The sequence below is a fragment of the Nerophis ophidion genome, linkage group LG14, assembly GCF_033978795.1.
Source record: "Nerophis ophidion isolate RoL-2023_Sa linkage group LG14, RoL_Noph_v1.0, whole genome shotgun sequence".
In the NCBI taxonomy this organism is placed as follows: Eukaryota; Metazoa; Chordata; class Actinopteri; order Syngnathiformes; family Syngnathidae; genus Nerophis; species Nerophis ophidion.
Window position 1 is genome coordinate 29,066,322 of NC_084624.1, and position 17,447 is coordinate 29,083,768.

The 17,447-nt window shown below is 37.6% G+C and overlaps 1 protein-coding gene and 1 long non-coding RNA gene across 3 annotated transcripts in view; one reads left to right on the forward strand and one right to left on the reverse strand.

The window, feature by feature from the left end:
• bcl2b (BCL2 apoptosis regulator b) overlaps window positions 1–9,267 on the forward strand; it is a 75,169-nt gene extending 65,902 nt beyond the window's left edge. Inside the window, exon 2 of the mRNA XM_061920324.1 lies at window positions 4,552–9,267. Coding sequence (XP_061776308.1) covers window positions 4,552–4,689 — 138 coding nt within the window. The 3' untranslated portion in view covers window positions 4,690–9,267. The remainder of the gene's footprint in view (window positions 1–4,551) is intronic.
• Window positions 1–16,577, reverse strand: part of LOC133568419 (uncharacterized) — a 60,155-nt gene extending 43,578 nt beyond the window's left edge. The window contains exons 1-2 of one of the 2 annotated variants that reach the window (XR_009809600.1): window positions 15,779–16,577; window positions 4,509–4,674 (exon numbers count right to left, since the gene is read on the reverse strand). This is a non-coding gene — a long non-coding RNA (uncharacterized LOC133568419). The remainder of the gene's footprint in view (window positions 1–4,508; window positions 4,675–15,778) is intronic. The other variant, XR_009809599.1, reaches the window with a different exon arrangement.
• Window positions 16,578–17,447: the final 870 nt, after the last annotated feature.

Here is a 17,447-nt window from a genome sequence, read left to right on the forward strand (position 1 = left end):
CATGGTAATATTAGAAAGCTACATTTTTTGGGCTAATTTTGCAGATATACACCGGAGTCAAATTTTGGTACTTGACTCATGCTAACATTAACAAGCTAGCTTTTTGGACTAATTTTGCAATTATAGACCGGAGTCCTATTTTGGTACTCGACCTATGCCTATGGTTAGCATGTTACGTTAGCAAGCTTAACCTAGAATGCTATCTTTTTTAGCTATTTTGAGTCATATTTTGGTACTTGACTCATGCTAACATTAACAAGCTAGCTTTTTGGACAAATTTTGCAGATATACCCCTCATTCATATATTTTGATCCAGGTATTTTTGTTGATTGACGCATGCTTACGATTAAAGTTAAAGTACCAATGATTGTCACACACATACAAGATGTGGCAAAATTATTCTCTGCATATGACCCATCACCCTTGATCACACTCTGGGAGGTGAGGGGAGCAGTGGGCAGCAGCGGTGCCGCGCCCGGGAATCATTAATGGTGATTTAACCCCCAACTGCACATGTTAACGTTAGCAATTGTACTTTTTTTTTTTTTTTTTTTTTTTTTAAAGGTATACACCTCAAAGTCACATATTTGAATACTTTACCCTTGCAGTGGGATACGCTGAACCACGGAGCTGTGGCCAGCTGCCTGCGCTAGAACAAATATTGCTATGATATACTCTTATGCTCGGGGACAGCATTTCTCTGCATTTGCGTGTAGATTCTGAGAAAACTACTGGACACAACCCAAAACGTATTAAAAAGGAATTTTCCAGTTGGAATTGTCACACTTGGTGTCAAATAAATGCTGCTGATTAGCCTAGCATCCTAGTATCTGTTGACGTCACACACCCCCCCCAAAAAAAAGTCTGTTCCATTCCGGTTTAGCCGATGAAGGCGCAGTTTAGCAGCATGACTTCCTGTCCAGCTGTTGTTGCTGTCATTGCTTGTGAGCAGACGTGTGTATTTCCTCGCACACACACACTAAAACAGTCCACTGTAACGTTTGTGTATTTGTGTTCGAGGACCGTAATGCCACAAAAATGCACCATCTGTTACGTGTTGAGTGTTTTTGGGTGATCCCTGTGTTTGTTGGAGGGAAAGTAAAGCGTGTGTCCCCTGCCAACAACCACACTGAATGTACATGTTCATATCCAAAAGCAGATTTGGTTTTGTATTTATCACCAAGCTGATAATTGCGGATTTGTTTTTCTTCTACACGTTCTCCCACTGTGCTGTGTACGAGTGTGTGTGCGTGGACTTCTGGGAAAATATTTTGCTGCTGAATGTTTGTTCACATGACGGTTGTGCACTTTGGCCCAGACTAAAGTCTGCTCATAACAACTTTGATGGACAGCCGTGTCCCATTTATGCTTACTATTTATGTTCCAAACTGAATTTGTTTGCCATCTCTATAAGTAAAGTTTAGTTTCAGGGTATAAAGTTGGTCTAGTACAGAGGCGTCAGAATTGTTTTGACTGAGGGCCACATCGCAGTTATGTTTGGCCCCAGGGGGCGCTTCTAACAGTGAAAATTATTATTACACAATTTGTCAATTCATTTTATTAGTAGATTTTTTTTAAACTAAAATGTAAAAAAATATGGTAAGTTGCAATAATTTCACCTCAAAATTTAGAGTTACTGTAAATGGAAAAACAAACCTGCTGTTTTTATGGTAAAAAAAGGCAGCTCAGTTGCCAGAATTTTACTGTTAGATTCACATTAGTTTTTTTAACTGTAAATTAAAAAAACATGCAATTTTACAGTGAAATTTTGGTAACTGAGCTGCCAGTTTGTTTTTTTCCACAAATCAACAACTGTAGATTTTTCTGTGTATTACTAAAAATGCCAAAATTACATCAGCTTATTACAGTGAAAAAAAAAAAATACTTTTTTTTTCCTTATGAAAATGCTGTAAAAGCTACAGTAAATTTCAGAATTTTACCATGAAATCTATTGCTACTTTCAAATTGCACAATTTGATGGATAACTTGCTTTGAAATCATTATTATTAGTATTCATTTCTATTTAAAAAATGGTTTGAATGTTTCATAATATATTTTTGCATAATTAGACAAACAACATTTGCGATTACTTGGAGTACTTTTTTTCCCCTTCCAAAATAGAAAGAATACATTTAGTAAGAAAAGTTACAGTACTTTATTGATACATATTATTTCCAGGCTTTCGAGGGCCAAAAAAATGAAGTGGCGGGCCACATCTGGCCCTCAGGCCTTCAGTTTGGCACCTGTGGTCCAGTATGACATAAACCAATCAAATTATTGTAGAATCTACAAATATAGTAATCTAGATCAGAACCAAACTATACAATAACTGGCTCCTGACCAAATTTGGTTTGATATTTGTGTACTATCAGTGAAATATAAAGGATTGTTTTAAGTGAAAAATGCCACATTGTGCAATGTAAAGAATAAAAAAAATAGCATGCTGCATAAAAATGTTATGGATAGTCAATTTTGCATACTTTAGACACAATTTTTTCACTTTGGTAGGGGTTATAATTGTGTGTGAGGTAATTAATTGGAAATTTCATAGTGTTCATGTCTCACTGTAAGTAAAAACATAAAAATAAATGAAGGAAAAACCCAGAATTTTCATTAAAAGCTATTCGACTTTAAAGATTAAAAATAACTTATATTTCATAATATTAAAATTAATAATGAAAACAATTGTTAGTTATAATATTGTAGACAATAATATGATGATATAATATATTAAAATGGAATATAACACTTCAGAAAACCACTGTGAGTAATTACAGTTGGTCGCTACATCTGTAAGTGCAAGTTAAAACTCTACTATGCAAAGCGAAAGCCATTTATCAATAACACCCAGAAACGCCGCCGGCTTCTCTCTTGCATTAGTCCATTTAAAATTGACTGATGCAAAATGTAAAAAAGTGTTATGTGGTCTGACGAGTCCACATTTCAAATTATTTTTGGAAACTGTGGACATCGTGTCCTCCGGACCAAAGAGGAAAAGAACCACCTGGATTTTGATAGGTGCAAAGTTTAAAAGCCAGCATCTGTGATGGTATGGGGTGTATTAAAGCCCAAGGCATGGGTAACTTACACATCTGTGAAGGCACCATTAATGCTAAAAGGTCCATATAGGTTTTGGAGCAACATACGTTGCCATCCAAGCAACGTTATCATGGACGCCCCTGCTTATTTCAGCAGGACAATGCCAAGCCACGTGTTACAACAGCGTGACTTCATATTAAAATAGTGCTGGTACTACACTGGCCTGCCTGTAGTCCAGACCTGTCTCCCATTGAAAATGTGTGGCACAATATGAAGCCTAAAATACCACAACGGAGACCCCGGATTGTTGAACAACTTAAGCTGTACGTCAAGCAAGAAACAGAAATAATTACACCTGAAAAACTTTAAAAATTGTTCCCATACATTTATGGAGTGTTGTTAAAAGGAAAGGCCATGTAACACAGTGGTAAAAAAATGCCCGAGCCAACTTTTTTGCAATGTGTTGCTGCCATTAAATTCTATTTGCAAAAAAAAAGTTTCTTAGTTCAAACATTAATATCTGGTCTTTGCAGTCTATTCAATTGAATTTAAGTTGAAAAGGATATGCAAATCATTGTAGTCTGTTTTTATTTAGGATTTTCACAACGTACTAACTTCACTGTTTTTGTATAAAACAAATTTAAAAGAATAATGAAAACAAGTTATAACATTACATACAATAATATAAATATAATAGTAAAACACTGTGATTAAAAAATGTTTTTAAACATTACACCCACACACAAAATATATGTATAATTAACTACTTTCAGATATCGTTTACACCTTACGCACTAATTTCTGACCCAAGCAAGAACTCAAGTAGCTTTTGTGAAAAAAAACCCTGAAGTCATTTACTAAGTAAGCACTTAAGTATTTGCAGGGATATTATGCATCATTAGTTACACCCTTTTAAATACAGTAGCGCCATTCACTGAGAAATGCTTCACGGTGTAAATTATCTATAATGACACAAAAGGATGTTAACATTCTGTGGTATGGACTAAAATATGCATTAAAATGTCTAAAATATGTATTTATTAAGAAAGACATGCTGTAGATGTACAGTACAGGCCAAATGTTTGGACACACCTCATTTCAATATTTTTTTTTTATTTTCATGACTATTTACATTGTAGATTGTCACTGAAGGCATCAAAACTATGACACCTGTGAAGTGAAAATCATTTCAGGTGAAGCTTATTGAGAGAATGCCAAGTGTGTGCAAAACAGTAATCACAGCAAAGGGTGGCTATTTTGAAGAAACTAAAATACAAAACATGTTTTCAGTTATTTCACCATAACTCCACGTGTTCATTCATAGTTGTGATGCCTTCAGTGACAATCTACAATGTAAATAGTCATGAAAATAAAGAAAACGCATTGAATGAGAAGGTGTGTCCAAACTTTTGGCCTGTACTGCACCTAACATTGTGTCCAGAAAGGGGCAGATGACCTTTTGAGAATACCTGCAGCCTTTGTCACCATCTGTCGTGTCTTTCTGTCCTCCAGGATGCCTTTGTGGAACTCTACGACCGTCAGAGGGAATCGGTGTTCAGCTGCTCCTGGCCCTCCATCAAGACAGTCTTCGGCCTAGCTGCTCTGGGGGCGGCGAGCCTCACCATCGGCGCGTACCTGACACAGAAGTGACCTTTTTTTGGTTTTCATTTCACTTTATTTTAAAAACACTCCTCATCCCCAATCTAGACTCTGCCCTCATGCCCAGAATAACAAGACACTTAGTAGATGGCGACGTTGTAGCATGAGCCTTTCTTGTGTTAGCATAGACCGTAGTTGCATGTGTCGTATGGGAGCTGACATGATGGTGGCGCCAGGCGCCAGCCCCCCGCACCGCTCGCCCCTGGAGAAGAAGCAGCCTTGCCCCTGCTTGTTGGGCTGGTGGACCCTTTTGAACTTTGGGCTCCAGTTACCAGCCTTCTGTACCCCCCCATACACCCGTACTGCCATCCATCAAAGGACTTCCTGTGAAGAACAGCTGCTCAGAATGAATAATGGACCAGCATGGTCTGTGTACGTACAAGTGTGTGTTTGATAGTGTGCAGTGTATGGACTCAAGTATTGGCACGCCTGGCAATCGCACATCCAAATACAAAGAATGTCTCAAAATTAAACACAATAATGTAAAATTTCACCTCAGCTAACTTTAAGAAATATTATTAACCAATCGAATCCCATCACGTGACGTCACGTCCGGCGAGAAACTCGGTACAACCACTTGGCGGGAAAACGGGCGCATTTATTGAGGACTGCCTTTGAGTACTTTTGCAAATTTCCATGCCAACAAAAAGCACCCCAAACCAAGGCCTCACTTTTCAAATTGTGCTTGCTTGATGCTAATTTACACTGAATTTGCCGTAGACATGTCACCAATTGGCATTAGCGAATTTACATAGAGGTTTCAACACCTTCAAATTTGGCAATGAAAACTACAACGAAGAAGCACGTTACAATCAAATAGCAGCTGTATAATAAGTAGTATATTTTCAGTATAAACACTTTGTAGGTCTCAATACAAGAAAAGACAGGCACATTCAACTGAACCGGACTACGGCAACATACCTAGGACGAACTGAAATAAATGCATACTTGCAAATGAGACTCAGAATTATAAGGAAACACGGTAGAACACATTATCTTGATTAGCTCAGTATTAAATACATCATTATTGTATAAATATAGTATTGTAAATATTTATGCGACTTGTCCACGGAGTACCCTGCCCTCCGCCCAAATGCAGATGGGATAGGTTCCAGCCACCCCTACAGCCCTGAGAGGGACAAGCTGTAAAAAATGGATAATATATATATATTTATATATATATTTGACATAATTCAAAAAACAACACAACAACAAACGATTAAAAAAACAACACAACAACAAACAAGTGAAATATTTTATAAAATAAGTTTGGTTTTGAACATGTTTACTGTTTCACATTCTAACATTTCTGAAAAGGAATAGGAAGAAGCAGAATTTATTCAATCCTACCGCTTTCCTGTCTGGAGATCATTTCTAACATAATTGTTCACTTTAGTTTTTCGATCTTAAACATAGCAACAATGAATGAATAGATACATTCAAATATCAATACAGTTCACATGAATGTCGTTAACTTAATAAATGGTTCCTATAATTGACTAAATACGTGATATATTATCTGTCATCCATCAACCAAGTTCAATAATTTATCAGTATTCCTCTTTCTTGTACTTTGTAAACACTGAGTTTGAACAATTTCTTAAACTAGATTGTAATAGCTCATTGTTTGGTTCAACGTGTGAACATTTATTAACACATGAACACACAAAAGTAACACGATTTGATATCTTGGGCTGTACCAGCTATCAAAACTCTAAAGACCGACAGGACAGTTTGCCTTCACAATAAAAGCGCTGCTCCATCCTGCCTGCGCTAACAAAATAAGAGTCTCAGAAACCCGGCCGTTAGCAAGCTACGGAGTTTGCTGTCAATGTATTTCTCGTAAAGTGTATAAAAAGGAGTATGGAAGCTGGACAAATAAGATGCCAAAAAACCAACCACTTTTATGTAGTATTGGACAAAAAGGAGGATTTTTTTTTTTCTCAATTTGAAAATTTGGATGTTATCAGCACTACTGTCTGACTCCAATCAAAGCAAGTCATCAGAATAAGGTAATACACCAACTAATATGTCTTCATGACAGAAAGGAATCTATATGTGTGAAACATACTTTTATTATCATTAAACACCTTTAACTTGCTAACAAAAATGTCTCTTTCATAAATAAATAAATACAAGTTATATAAATGAATGAGGCAGAGCTCCTTGACTTGGTCAATTGAAAAGTAGCTCTTCTGCAGAAAAAGTGTGGGCATCACTGATTTAGAACCTAATGAATCGATTTGGGAAAATTGGCCCAATTCCCCGGTACCTGTATCGGTTCGAAAGTGAAAGGTAAAGAGAAGTCAAAACGCTACTCAAGTTTTAGTGACGCAGGAAGGAAGCACTTTTTAAACATAGAGATGCAAAAATAAGTCAAATAAGGATTATGAAATATAAAAAGTATATTATTGTAAAACTTCTAAGCCATGATGCATGATGTAAGTGGCCTTTTTTTACAGCGCTTAGGTGGACAAATGGTGAGCAACATGGTCAGGTACGAATCGCTGCTTGTAAAAGGGAGGTGAATCTTTTCACAGCTGACTTTGATACTCTGTTCCGTATTTGGAGATATCATTGTTTTAGCTCCAGTACAGGCCAAAAGTTTGGACACACCTTCTCATTCAATGTGTTTTCTTTATTTTTATCACTGTTTACATTGTAGATTGTCAGTGAAGGTATCAAAACTATGAATGAACAAATGTCGAGCTATGTACTTAAAAAATGGTAAAATAACTGAAAACATATTCTAGTTTCTTCAAAATAGCCACCCTTAACTCTTAAACTGCTTTGCACATTCTGGCATTCTCTCAACGAGCTTAAAGAGGTCGTCACCTGAAATGGTTTTCACTTCACAGGTGTGGTTGAAGCTCATCGAGAGAATGCTAAGAGTGTGCAAAGCAGTGATCAGACCAAAGGGTGGCTATTTTAAAGAAAGTAGAATATAAAAAAAGATTTCAGTTAATTTCACTTTTTTTTTGTAAAGTACATAGCTCCACATGTGTTCATTCATAGTTTTGATGCCTTCAGTGACAATCTATATTAGTAATAGTCATGGAAATAAAGAAAACGCATTGAATGAGGAGAAGCTGTGTCCAAACTTTTGGCCTGTACTTGTATATTGTACTGACTATCTGAGCATTGTACTCTTATCGTTTCCCTTACCGATACCCTTCTTTGGGGACAGCACGCACACCCAAAAAATTAACAATCCAGGCGTGTGGGACAAATCTTTCCAATACGTACTGAGCTGATGTCACAACGGTTCGAGCGCCACTTGTACATGCTGCCCAAGCGTTTCTTCTCAAAATTGTTGTGCGTTGGAGGTTCGTTCCACTGTAGAAGATCATGAAGACATTTATAGGGTGACGGATGTCGGAGCTTGTTGGTCATCAACACGGTTCTAGTTCTTCCACACCAAACTCATCTAAACTGGCCTTTATGGACATTGCTCAGCATCACTGGGAACAGAAAGGCAATTGATTTGGGTGGTCGAGTCTCATTGGGATTCATTGTTTAAGCGGGGTGTCATATTACTTATGTCCATGTAGTGCATTTCTTGAATGGTGGTGATGATGATGAAGACAAGAGAAAAGCATGTTGAAAAGAGCACAAATGAAGAGAGAAACAGACGTCTTGGTCATGCAAAGATGCATTCCCTGTCAACACTTTGCATATTTATTGGCTCTTATATTTCAACATCACAGAAGCAGTTGAGTTGTATTCATTAAGAAAAGAAAAGAAAAAAAACATTTCCTGTGCATCGGAACCCAAGAAGAAGTCCATCCGATCCATCTATTAATTGGCTCTTACTTTATTGATGTTTGTCTTGTGTTACAGTCTGACCAAAAAACTGTAAGTGATTTTTTGTGTGTAAATCGTTGCATGAGCGAAAGACACTGATCTTTAACCATTTTTATACAGCAGAATAGCATCGGCGAAGGCACAGGAAAAAACAAAAACATATTGTATTTATTGAGAGGTACCAGTCTGTTTCTATGGCATAACACTGTAACAATGTTATTTCTGGCTGCTATTTTAACAAGAAAAACAATGTTTTTGTTTTTTAAAGTGTGGTGTCAATATTGGCTTGAGGCTGCTATTCATTGAAACTGCCACAGTCTAGTCCTAGATAGCTGCAAACCAAAGTCATATTTTTTTTATGTAAACCACGAAAAGTAGCCTAAAAGAGGAAATAAATGTTGCTTCACTTTGTTTATAACGTTACTGTACATTAATATAATCTGATTTGTGCGACTTTGTGCTGTCCATTATCTCCTGCTGTGTGTGTGTGTGTGTGTGTATGTGGGTGTTCAGTCAGGCACAATGCAAAAAGCAAGCCACAGTTCTAACAGCAATACTGTTTTTTTTTAATTTAGATATATTCCTTGTGCATATAAGAAGAATGTAGGCACTACGGTTGCTTTACACCTATAATCGCTAACCTGTAGCACTTAAAGAGAGAAAAAAAATAAAGTGAAACATGTCTTTCTGTTGTTGTTTACTGCTATAATCCACGATAAGCTAGGCCGGGATCCCGTTGTTCCTAATAAAACACATTTGTCAACATGATTGTCTTGTTTGCTTTTTGTGCAGACTGATGTACCTCAGTTGTCACATCACAATGATGGAGACAACCCAGTGAAGCATCCAACACCCTCGATGAAAAATATGCTTTAAGGCGCACATTATGTAACTCTGGACTCCATTAGACGGGTTTTATTTTGATTTTTACAAAAGAAGGAAGCTGATTTACATTTAACAAATTACTTTTTTGTTCTATCTGACAGTTCAACACTCAACTGTCCTCAAAAAAAGCATTAAATAATACAAACCAAATCAAGTAAATGTCATTTTAAAAGGAGAGACTTATTTTGTCACATTTATATATGTTTGACAGTCATAGAAGTGCAAAAATACTGTATTTTTCGGACTATAAGGCGCACTTAGAATCCATTCATTTTCTCAAAACTCAACAGTGCGCCTCATAACCCGGTTCGCCTAATGAAAATATACAACATTACACACAGCACTCAAAAATATATCAAAATGTTTTAGTACGACTTTGGTAAGCTATATAGCCGCACCGCTTGATGGATTGTACAGGGCTTCAACATACGAGTATTATTATGGTGTGTGTATAAGGTAAGACTATACCTGGTGTTTTTTTTCGCACTATCATGCAAAAGAAAGTTTTCTTACCTGCTGGTACCTGCTGATCTGTAATTGGGATCTGCATAAGTTCTGAAAATGTGCACGTGTCCGCCTTTGAAAGCTTCTTCTTTTTCTCTATCTTCTTGTTATGGAACATTCATCCTCCGCTGTTGCCATTTCTAATATAAAGCAGTGTAAAGTTCTTACTTATATCTGTCAGTAAACTCGCCATGAAAGCGCTAAAACATACTGGTATTGTGAGTTTACATTATTCACCCAAGGAACTTTAGTTATTAGAGAGTTTGGGTCTGACGTTTTTCACAGAACATATTTCCGGTATTGTTGTTGCACTAGTGAGCCACGGATGACTAGATGCTGCTCTGTTATTGATTTAAATTTTGATTGATTGATTGAAACTTTTATTAGTAGATTGCACAGTACAGTACATATTCCGCACAATTGACCACTAAATGCTAACACCCGAAAAGGTTTTTCAACTTGTTTAAGTCTGGGTCCACGTTAGTCAATTCATGGTACAAATACATACGATCAGCATCATTTTTTAATTTTCCTGAAGGAACTCTCCTGAAGGAATCAAAGTACTATACACAACCTGAAGCCTGACCTGCTGCTGACCTTCTACCGCTCATCCATCGAGAGCCTGCTGACCTACTGTATTAGAGTATGGTACGGCAGCTGCACTGCAGCAGACAGGGAGAGGCTGCAAAGAGTGGTCAAGACGGCTCAGAAGATCATCGGCCGCCCTTTCCCCTCTCTGATGGACATCTACACCTCCCGCTGCCTCAAAAGTGCCATCATCAAGGACAGCACCCACCCTGGCTCTGACCTGTTCCACCTGCTGCCCTCTGGGAAGCGCTACAGGTGCATTAAAACCAAGATAAACAGGCTAAAGAACAGCTTCTTCCGCAGGGCCATAACCACCCTGAACGGACTGCCCCATAAGCCCTCATAACTGCCCTCTCTTTGATGCAATAACCCATTCCACCAACCACCCTGTTTCTTCAAGTAGATATTCATGTATATATTCATTTCACCCACTGTATAGAGTGTACATTTGTAAAAACAAAAAAAAACACGTCTATATTTTTTATCACTTCTATATTCTTTATATTTTTATATATTTACTCATTGTTTTCTGCATGCACACATCACATTGTATGGAATGGCCTCAATCTGGTTTCCCTGTGTAATGACAATAAAACTGATTCTGATCCATCTAATACAGTCATCACAAAGTGTTAATCAGAGTATATACATTGAATTATTTACATTGTGGGGGATTCTTTTTTTTTTTTTGTTCATGAAAAAGGGATTTTTTTGGGGGTTGGTGCACTAATTGTAAGTGTATCTTGTGTTTTTTATGTTGATTTAATTAAAAAAAACAAAAAAAAACATTTAAATAAATAAATAAATTATAAAAAATTATTCTGCGGCTTGGTGGTTGGGGACCACTGATGTAGACCGCAAGGAAGGGTTTTCAAATTAGAAAAAAAATGAATATGACTCCTTTAATGTGCCCTATAATCCAAAGCGGCTTTTTCTAAGAAAACAGACCTGGCTAGACCCGCTCATCGGCAGTGCGCCGTTTAATCCGGTGCGCTCTATGGTCCGGAAAATACGGTAAGTAAAGTACAACTAAAACAGGGTTAAACTGCAGTACTAATCATTGAGGCGTGATGGAACCATAGGACTTAAGGGAAAATTGCTGACAGCAGTTGATACCTGGCATCAGGGTTTTTGGATTCCTGACTGTTGTTAAAGGTCAAAATAAAATGTAATGCAACTAGAATAAAGCAAAACTACTTACTTTCAATGAGGCATCGAAAATTAAAGGAAAACTGCATTTTTTTTATTTTGCCTTTCTTTAACAATCTTTATGACACACAAGAAGACAAAAGGTTTTGGGGGTTTTCGCATTCGAACATATAAAATCTTCTCGTTCCTGGTGGCTAGCAATGCAGCTGATAGGATCAATTAATTCTACCGCTAAATGACTTCAAACATGCATTCAAAAACAGTCAAGTGTACTAAAAATACCTTATGTAACCTGTGAATTAACCAAACAGTAGCAACAATGTTAATGTAAAAGCGAACACTGATAAACTCTTTCTGTAGCGCAGTGGCTCTCAACCTTTTTTCAGTGATGTACCCCCTGTGAAAATGTTTTTAATTCAAGTACCCCCTAATTAGAGCAAAGCATTTTTGGTTGGAAAAAAAAAAGAGATAAAGAAGTAAAATACAGCACTATGTCATCAGTTTCTGATTTATTAAATTGTGTAAAATATTGCTCATTTGTAGTGGTCTTTCTTGAAATATTTAGAAAAAAATATATAAAAATAACTAAAAACTTGTTAAAAAATAAACAAGTGATTCAATTACAAATCAATATTTCTACACATAGAAACAATCATCAACTTAAAGCGCCCTCTTTGGGGATTGTAATAAAGATCCATCTGGATTCATGAACTTAATTCTAAACATTTATTCACAAAAAAAGAAATCTTTAACAGCAATATTTATGGAACATGTCACAAAAAATCTAGCTGTCAACACTGAATATTGCATTGTTGCATTTCTTTTCACAGTTTATGAACTTACATTCATATTTTGTTGAAGTATTATTCAATAAATATATTTATAAAGGATTTTTGAATTGTTGCTATTTTTAGAATATTTTTGAAATATCTCACATACCCCTTGGCATACCTTGAAGTACCCCCTGGGGTACACGTACCCCCATTTGAGAACCACTGCTCTAGCGTATTAACACATCGGCCGCCTACGGCAGTGGTTCTCAGCCTTTTTTCAGTGATGTACCCCCTGTGAACATTTTTTTAATTCCAGTACCCCCTAATCAGAGCAAAGCATTTTTGGTTGAAAAAAAGAGATAAAGAAGTAAAATACAGCACTATGTCATCAGTTTCTGATTTATTAAATTGTATAACAGTGCAAAATATTGCTCATTTGTAGTGGTCTTTCTTGAACTATTTGGAAAAAAAAAAAAATAATTACTAAAAACCTGTTGAAAAAAAAACAATATTCAATTATGAATAACGATTTCTACACATAGAAGTAATCATCAACTTAAAGTGCTCTCTTTGGGGATTGTAATAGAGATCCATCTGGATTCATGAACTTAATTCTAAACATTTCTTCACAAAAAACGAAATCTTTAACATCAATATTTATGGAACATGTCCACAAAAAAATCTATCTGTCAACACTGAATATTGCATTGTTGCATTTTTTTCACAGTTTATGAACTTACATTCATATTTTGTTGAAGTATTATTCAATAAATATATTTATAAAGGATTTTTGAATTGTTGCTAAGTTTAAAAAATCTTACGTACCCCTTGGCATACCTTGAAGTACCCCCAGGGGTACACGTACCCCCATTTGAGAACCACTGGCCTACGGTATTAACCGTAGACGCTAACTACGGCAAGAGAGTTTGTAAAGCTCAAAACAGTAATAGAACACCAATTTGTTATAAGTAAAATTAATAACAATCATCTTACAGTGTTCGTTTAGTCCAGCTAGCCGGGGACGTTTCCAGTTGATTTGGTATACTATCGATTAATTTAGCATAGCTGCAGGGTGACCCTGTTGCGCACTCTCTCGGTTTCCGTCTGCGCCAACATTTCAGCCTCTTCTTGTACTCTCTTCGTAAACCAGTAGTTCATCCTCCGTATATCCATCATTTTTCTACCGCTTTGTCCCTTTCGAAGTCGCGGGGGGTGCTGGTGCCAATTTTAGCTGCATTTCGGGCGGGGTGGGGTACACCCTGGACAAGTTGCCACCTCGTCGTAGGACCAACACAGATAGACAGACAACATTCACACTCACATTCACACACTAAGGCCAATTTTTAGTGTGGACAATCAACCTATCCCCAGGCGCATGTTTTTGGAGGTGGGAGGAAGCCGGAGTACCCGTAGGGAACCCACGCAGTCACGGGGAGAACATGCAAACTCCACACAAAAAGATGCAGAGCCCGGGATTGAACTCAGGACTACTCAGGACTTTCGTATTGTGAGGCACAAGCACTAACCCCTGTTCCAGCGTGCTGCCTTCCTCTGTATATTTAATTTTTAAAATATAAGGTTGTGAATCCTCATTTGTCCAAAAGTAGTAGTCTTCGTTGTCTAATACCAAGTCTGCCATGAATAGAAAACACATTCGCGTTTGAGTCCAGGAGTAGGAACAAATTTGTTGCAAATTTGTTTTTACCATGAATTGATTAACGTGGACCCCGACTCAAAGGCCTCCTGAAATGAGATTTTCTTATTTAAACGTGGATAGCATGTCCATTCTATGTGTCATACTTGATCATTTCGCGATATTGCCATATTTTTGCTGAAAGGATTTAGTAGAGAACATCCACGATAAAGTTCGCAACTTTTGGTCGCTAACAGAAAAGCCCTGCCTTTACCGGAAGTCGCAGACGATGACGTCACATGTTGATGGCTCCTCACATATTCACATTATTTTTAATGGGAACCTCCAACAAAAACAGCTATTCGGACCAAGAAAACGACAATTTTCCCCATTAATTTAAGCGAGATTGAAAGATTTGTGTTTGAGGATATTGATAGCGACAGACTGGAAAAAAGAAAAAAAAAAAGTTTAAAAAAAAAACGCAATTGCATTGGGACGGATTCAGATGTTTTTAGACACATTTACTAGGATAATTCTGCAAAATCCCTTATCTTTCTATTGTGTTGCTAGTGTTTTAGTGAGTTTAACAGTACCTGATAGTCGGAGGTGTGTGTCCACGGGTGTGTTGACGCCAATGTCTCAGGGAAGTCGACAGCAGCTTTATGGGCGGGGCAAACTCAGCTGATCTCCGGTAAGAAGCGACTTTTTACCACAATTTTCTCACCGAAACCTGCTGGTTGACAAGTGGTCGGGATTCGTGTTTGCTTGACCGCGCTCTGATCCATAGTAAAGTTTCACCTTCGGGAATTTTAAACAAGGAATCACTGTGTGTTTGTTTGGCTAAAGGCTAAAGCTTCCCGACTCCATCTTTCTACTTCGACTTCTCCAATATTAATTGAACAAATTGCAAAAGATTCAGCAACACAGATGTCCAAAATACTGTGTAATTACGCCGTTAAAGCAGACAACTTTTAGCTGTGTGTGTGTGCAGCACTCATATTTCCTAACAGTCTGTGACGTCACGCGTACACGTCATCATTCCGCAACGTTTTCAACAAAAAACTCCCGGGAAATATAAAATTGCAATTTAGTAAACTAAAAAGGGCGTATTGGCATGTGTTGCAATGTTAATATTTCATCATTGATGAATAAACTATCAGACTGCGTGGTGGGTAGTAGTGGGTTTTAGTAGGCCCTTAAACAAGTTCAAATATGTACCATTTAGTGGTCAATTGTACTGAATATGTACTGAACTGTGCAATCTACTAATAAAAGTATCAATCAGTCAATCAATCAATCAAAGTAGAATGTTTGCTGCTATGGAAACGGAAATAAATGCGCAGGATTTGTTTCAGCTGTGCACAATCATAAATATCTTAAAAGATGTCTATGCATAAAAAGACCAAAATACGGTAAATATTGTACATATTGTTATGAACGTGTATGTTACTACATTTTATACAGATTCGCATCGTGGGTATAAAACGTTGATGGGGGATTTGAAAGCTACACTGACTCCCATTAGCTACATCTTGCAAGCTTTTTTAATAATCTTTAACCTCCTAAAAAGACGTGTTCTTATCTCTTACGATTGTGAATGATAGACAAAATTCCTAAAACAGTGTAGTGGAAAAGGCAGACTTGTTAAGGGCCATTTGAATCAGATATGGCACTTTTTAACATTATCTGCCAAAAAGTGTAACAATTAGTATTATACAACCAAAAATAAAGTATAACGACTCACTTTTGATGAGGCACGATGAAAAAATAGTGTTTAAGTGGACAGGCCGACAATGTATTTTAACATACTTTTTTTTAACATCGAAGTGCAAAATTACTTATTGCCTAATGGCGGACCACGCACCGTTAAAGGCGCATTACCGCCACCTGCTGTATTGGAGAGTGAAAACTCCCTTTTCCCTCTCTCTCCCCACACTAAATTCCATTCCATAAACGCGAGTCTTCTGGAAACCGCGAACATTTTGTGTTTGCTGCTGAGTATCTATTTGAGCAGTCCAGGGCAAATTACGGCCCGCATACCACTCTTATTAGATGTTTCACCTGGCACGCCGGACGTTTCCAAATAATATTTATAGACCTTTAACATTAAAACTGTAGCTGCCGATATGATGTACAGTGCTGTTTTCAAATTACCGTAAGTCTTGGAACTATAGAAAGTATTTCAGTAGTTGGAATCCTTGTTTTAGATTGATAGACGAGCTATTACGGTAATCTACATTACAGCAGCTAAAAGGAGGCACCAGGCCGTGTGGGCGGGGTTTGTTTCCATGGCAGCCAGCCTGAAACGTAGCTGTCGGGGACAGACGCGGAAGCAGATGTTTACAACATGACCTGCAGAAAAGTGATTTTACTTCAGATTGTAGGCTTTTTTTTACCCGTAGAGTTCATGTTTCGCCGTGTTTGTTGCACTTTGGTTACGTTCAGCTGGAATGTAATATCAAGGAGCTGGTCTGAGAAATGAGAGGAGCGACATTCGTATAGAATTTTTATCCTTCACAGTTAATATTGTTTATCCCACATTCTTTAATCTCATGTACATTTTGAATGTCTCATTCAGTAAAGGACTCGCGCACACATTCCATCCATCCATTTTCTACCGCTTATTCCCTTTTGGGGTCGCGGGGGGCGCTGGCGCCTATCTCAGCTACAATCTGGCACGCACACATATTGTAAAGGAGATTTTTACAAATTATATATATATATATATATATATATATGTATATATATATATATATATATATATATCTGTATATATATGTATGTGTGGGAAAAATCACAAAACTACTTCATCTCTACAGAACTGTTTCATGAGGGGTTCCCTCTATCATCATCAGATTTTTGATGGGGGACGGCGTGGCGCAGTGGGGAGAGTGGCCGTGCGCAACCCGAGCGTCCCTGGTTCAATTCCCACCTAGTACCAACCTCGTCACGTCCGTTGTGTCCTGAGCAAGACACTTCACCCTTGCTCCTGATGGGTGCTGGTTGGCGCCTTGCATGGCAGCTCCCTCCATCATTGTGTGAATGTGTGTGTGAATGGGTAAATGTGGAAGTAGTGTCAAAGCGCTTTGAGTACCTTGAAGGTAGAAAAGCGCTATACAAGTACAACCCATTTATCATTTATATATAAACACCGGCCCCCAGACACATTGAGTCAAAATTATTTCCCACGTCTGCCTTTTGAGAGTAACTTCCGTTTTCTCCTTTCTCCTTGTATTTTTCCGCAATGAATGATTGCAGCTGTCACATAATCCTGTTCGGTATCTGTAAAGTTGCAATGTCTTATTTCAATCTGGTGTATTCTAATCTAATCAGTGATGATTCCTTCCTCCTTTGTGCTCTCCCACAGTTTTTCCCGCTCCTACTGTGTTCTGTATTGCACATTTGTCTTCCTG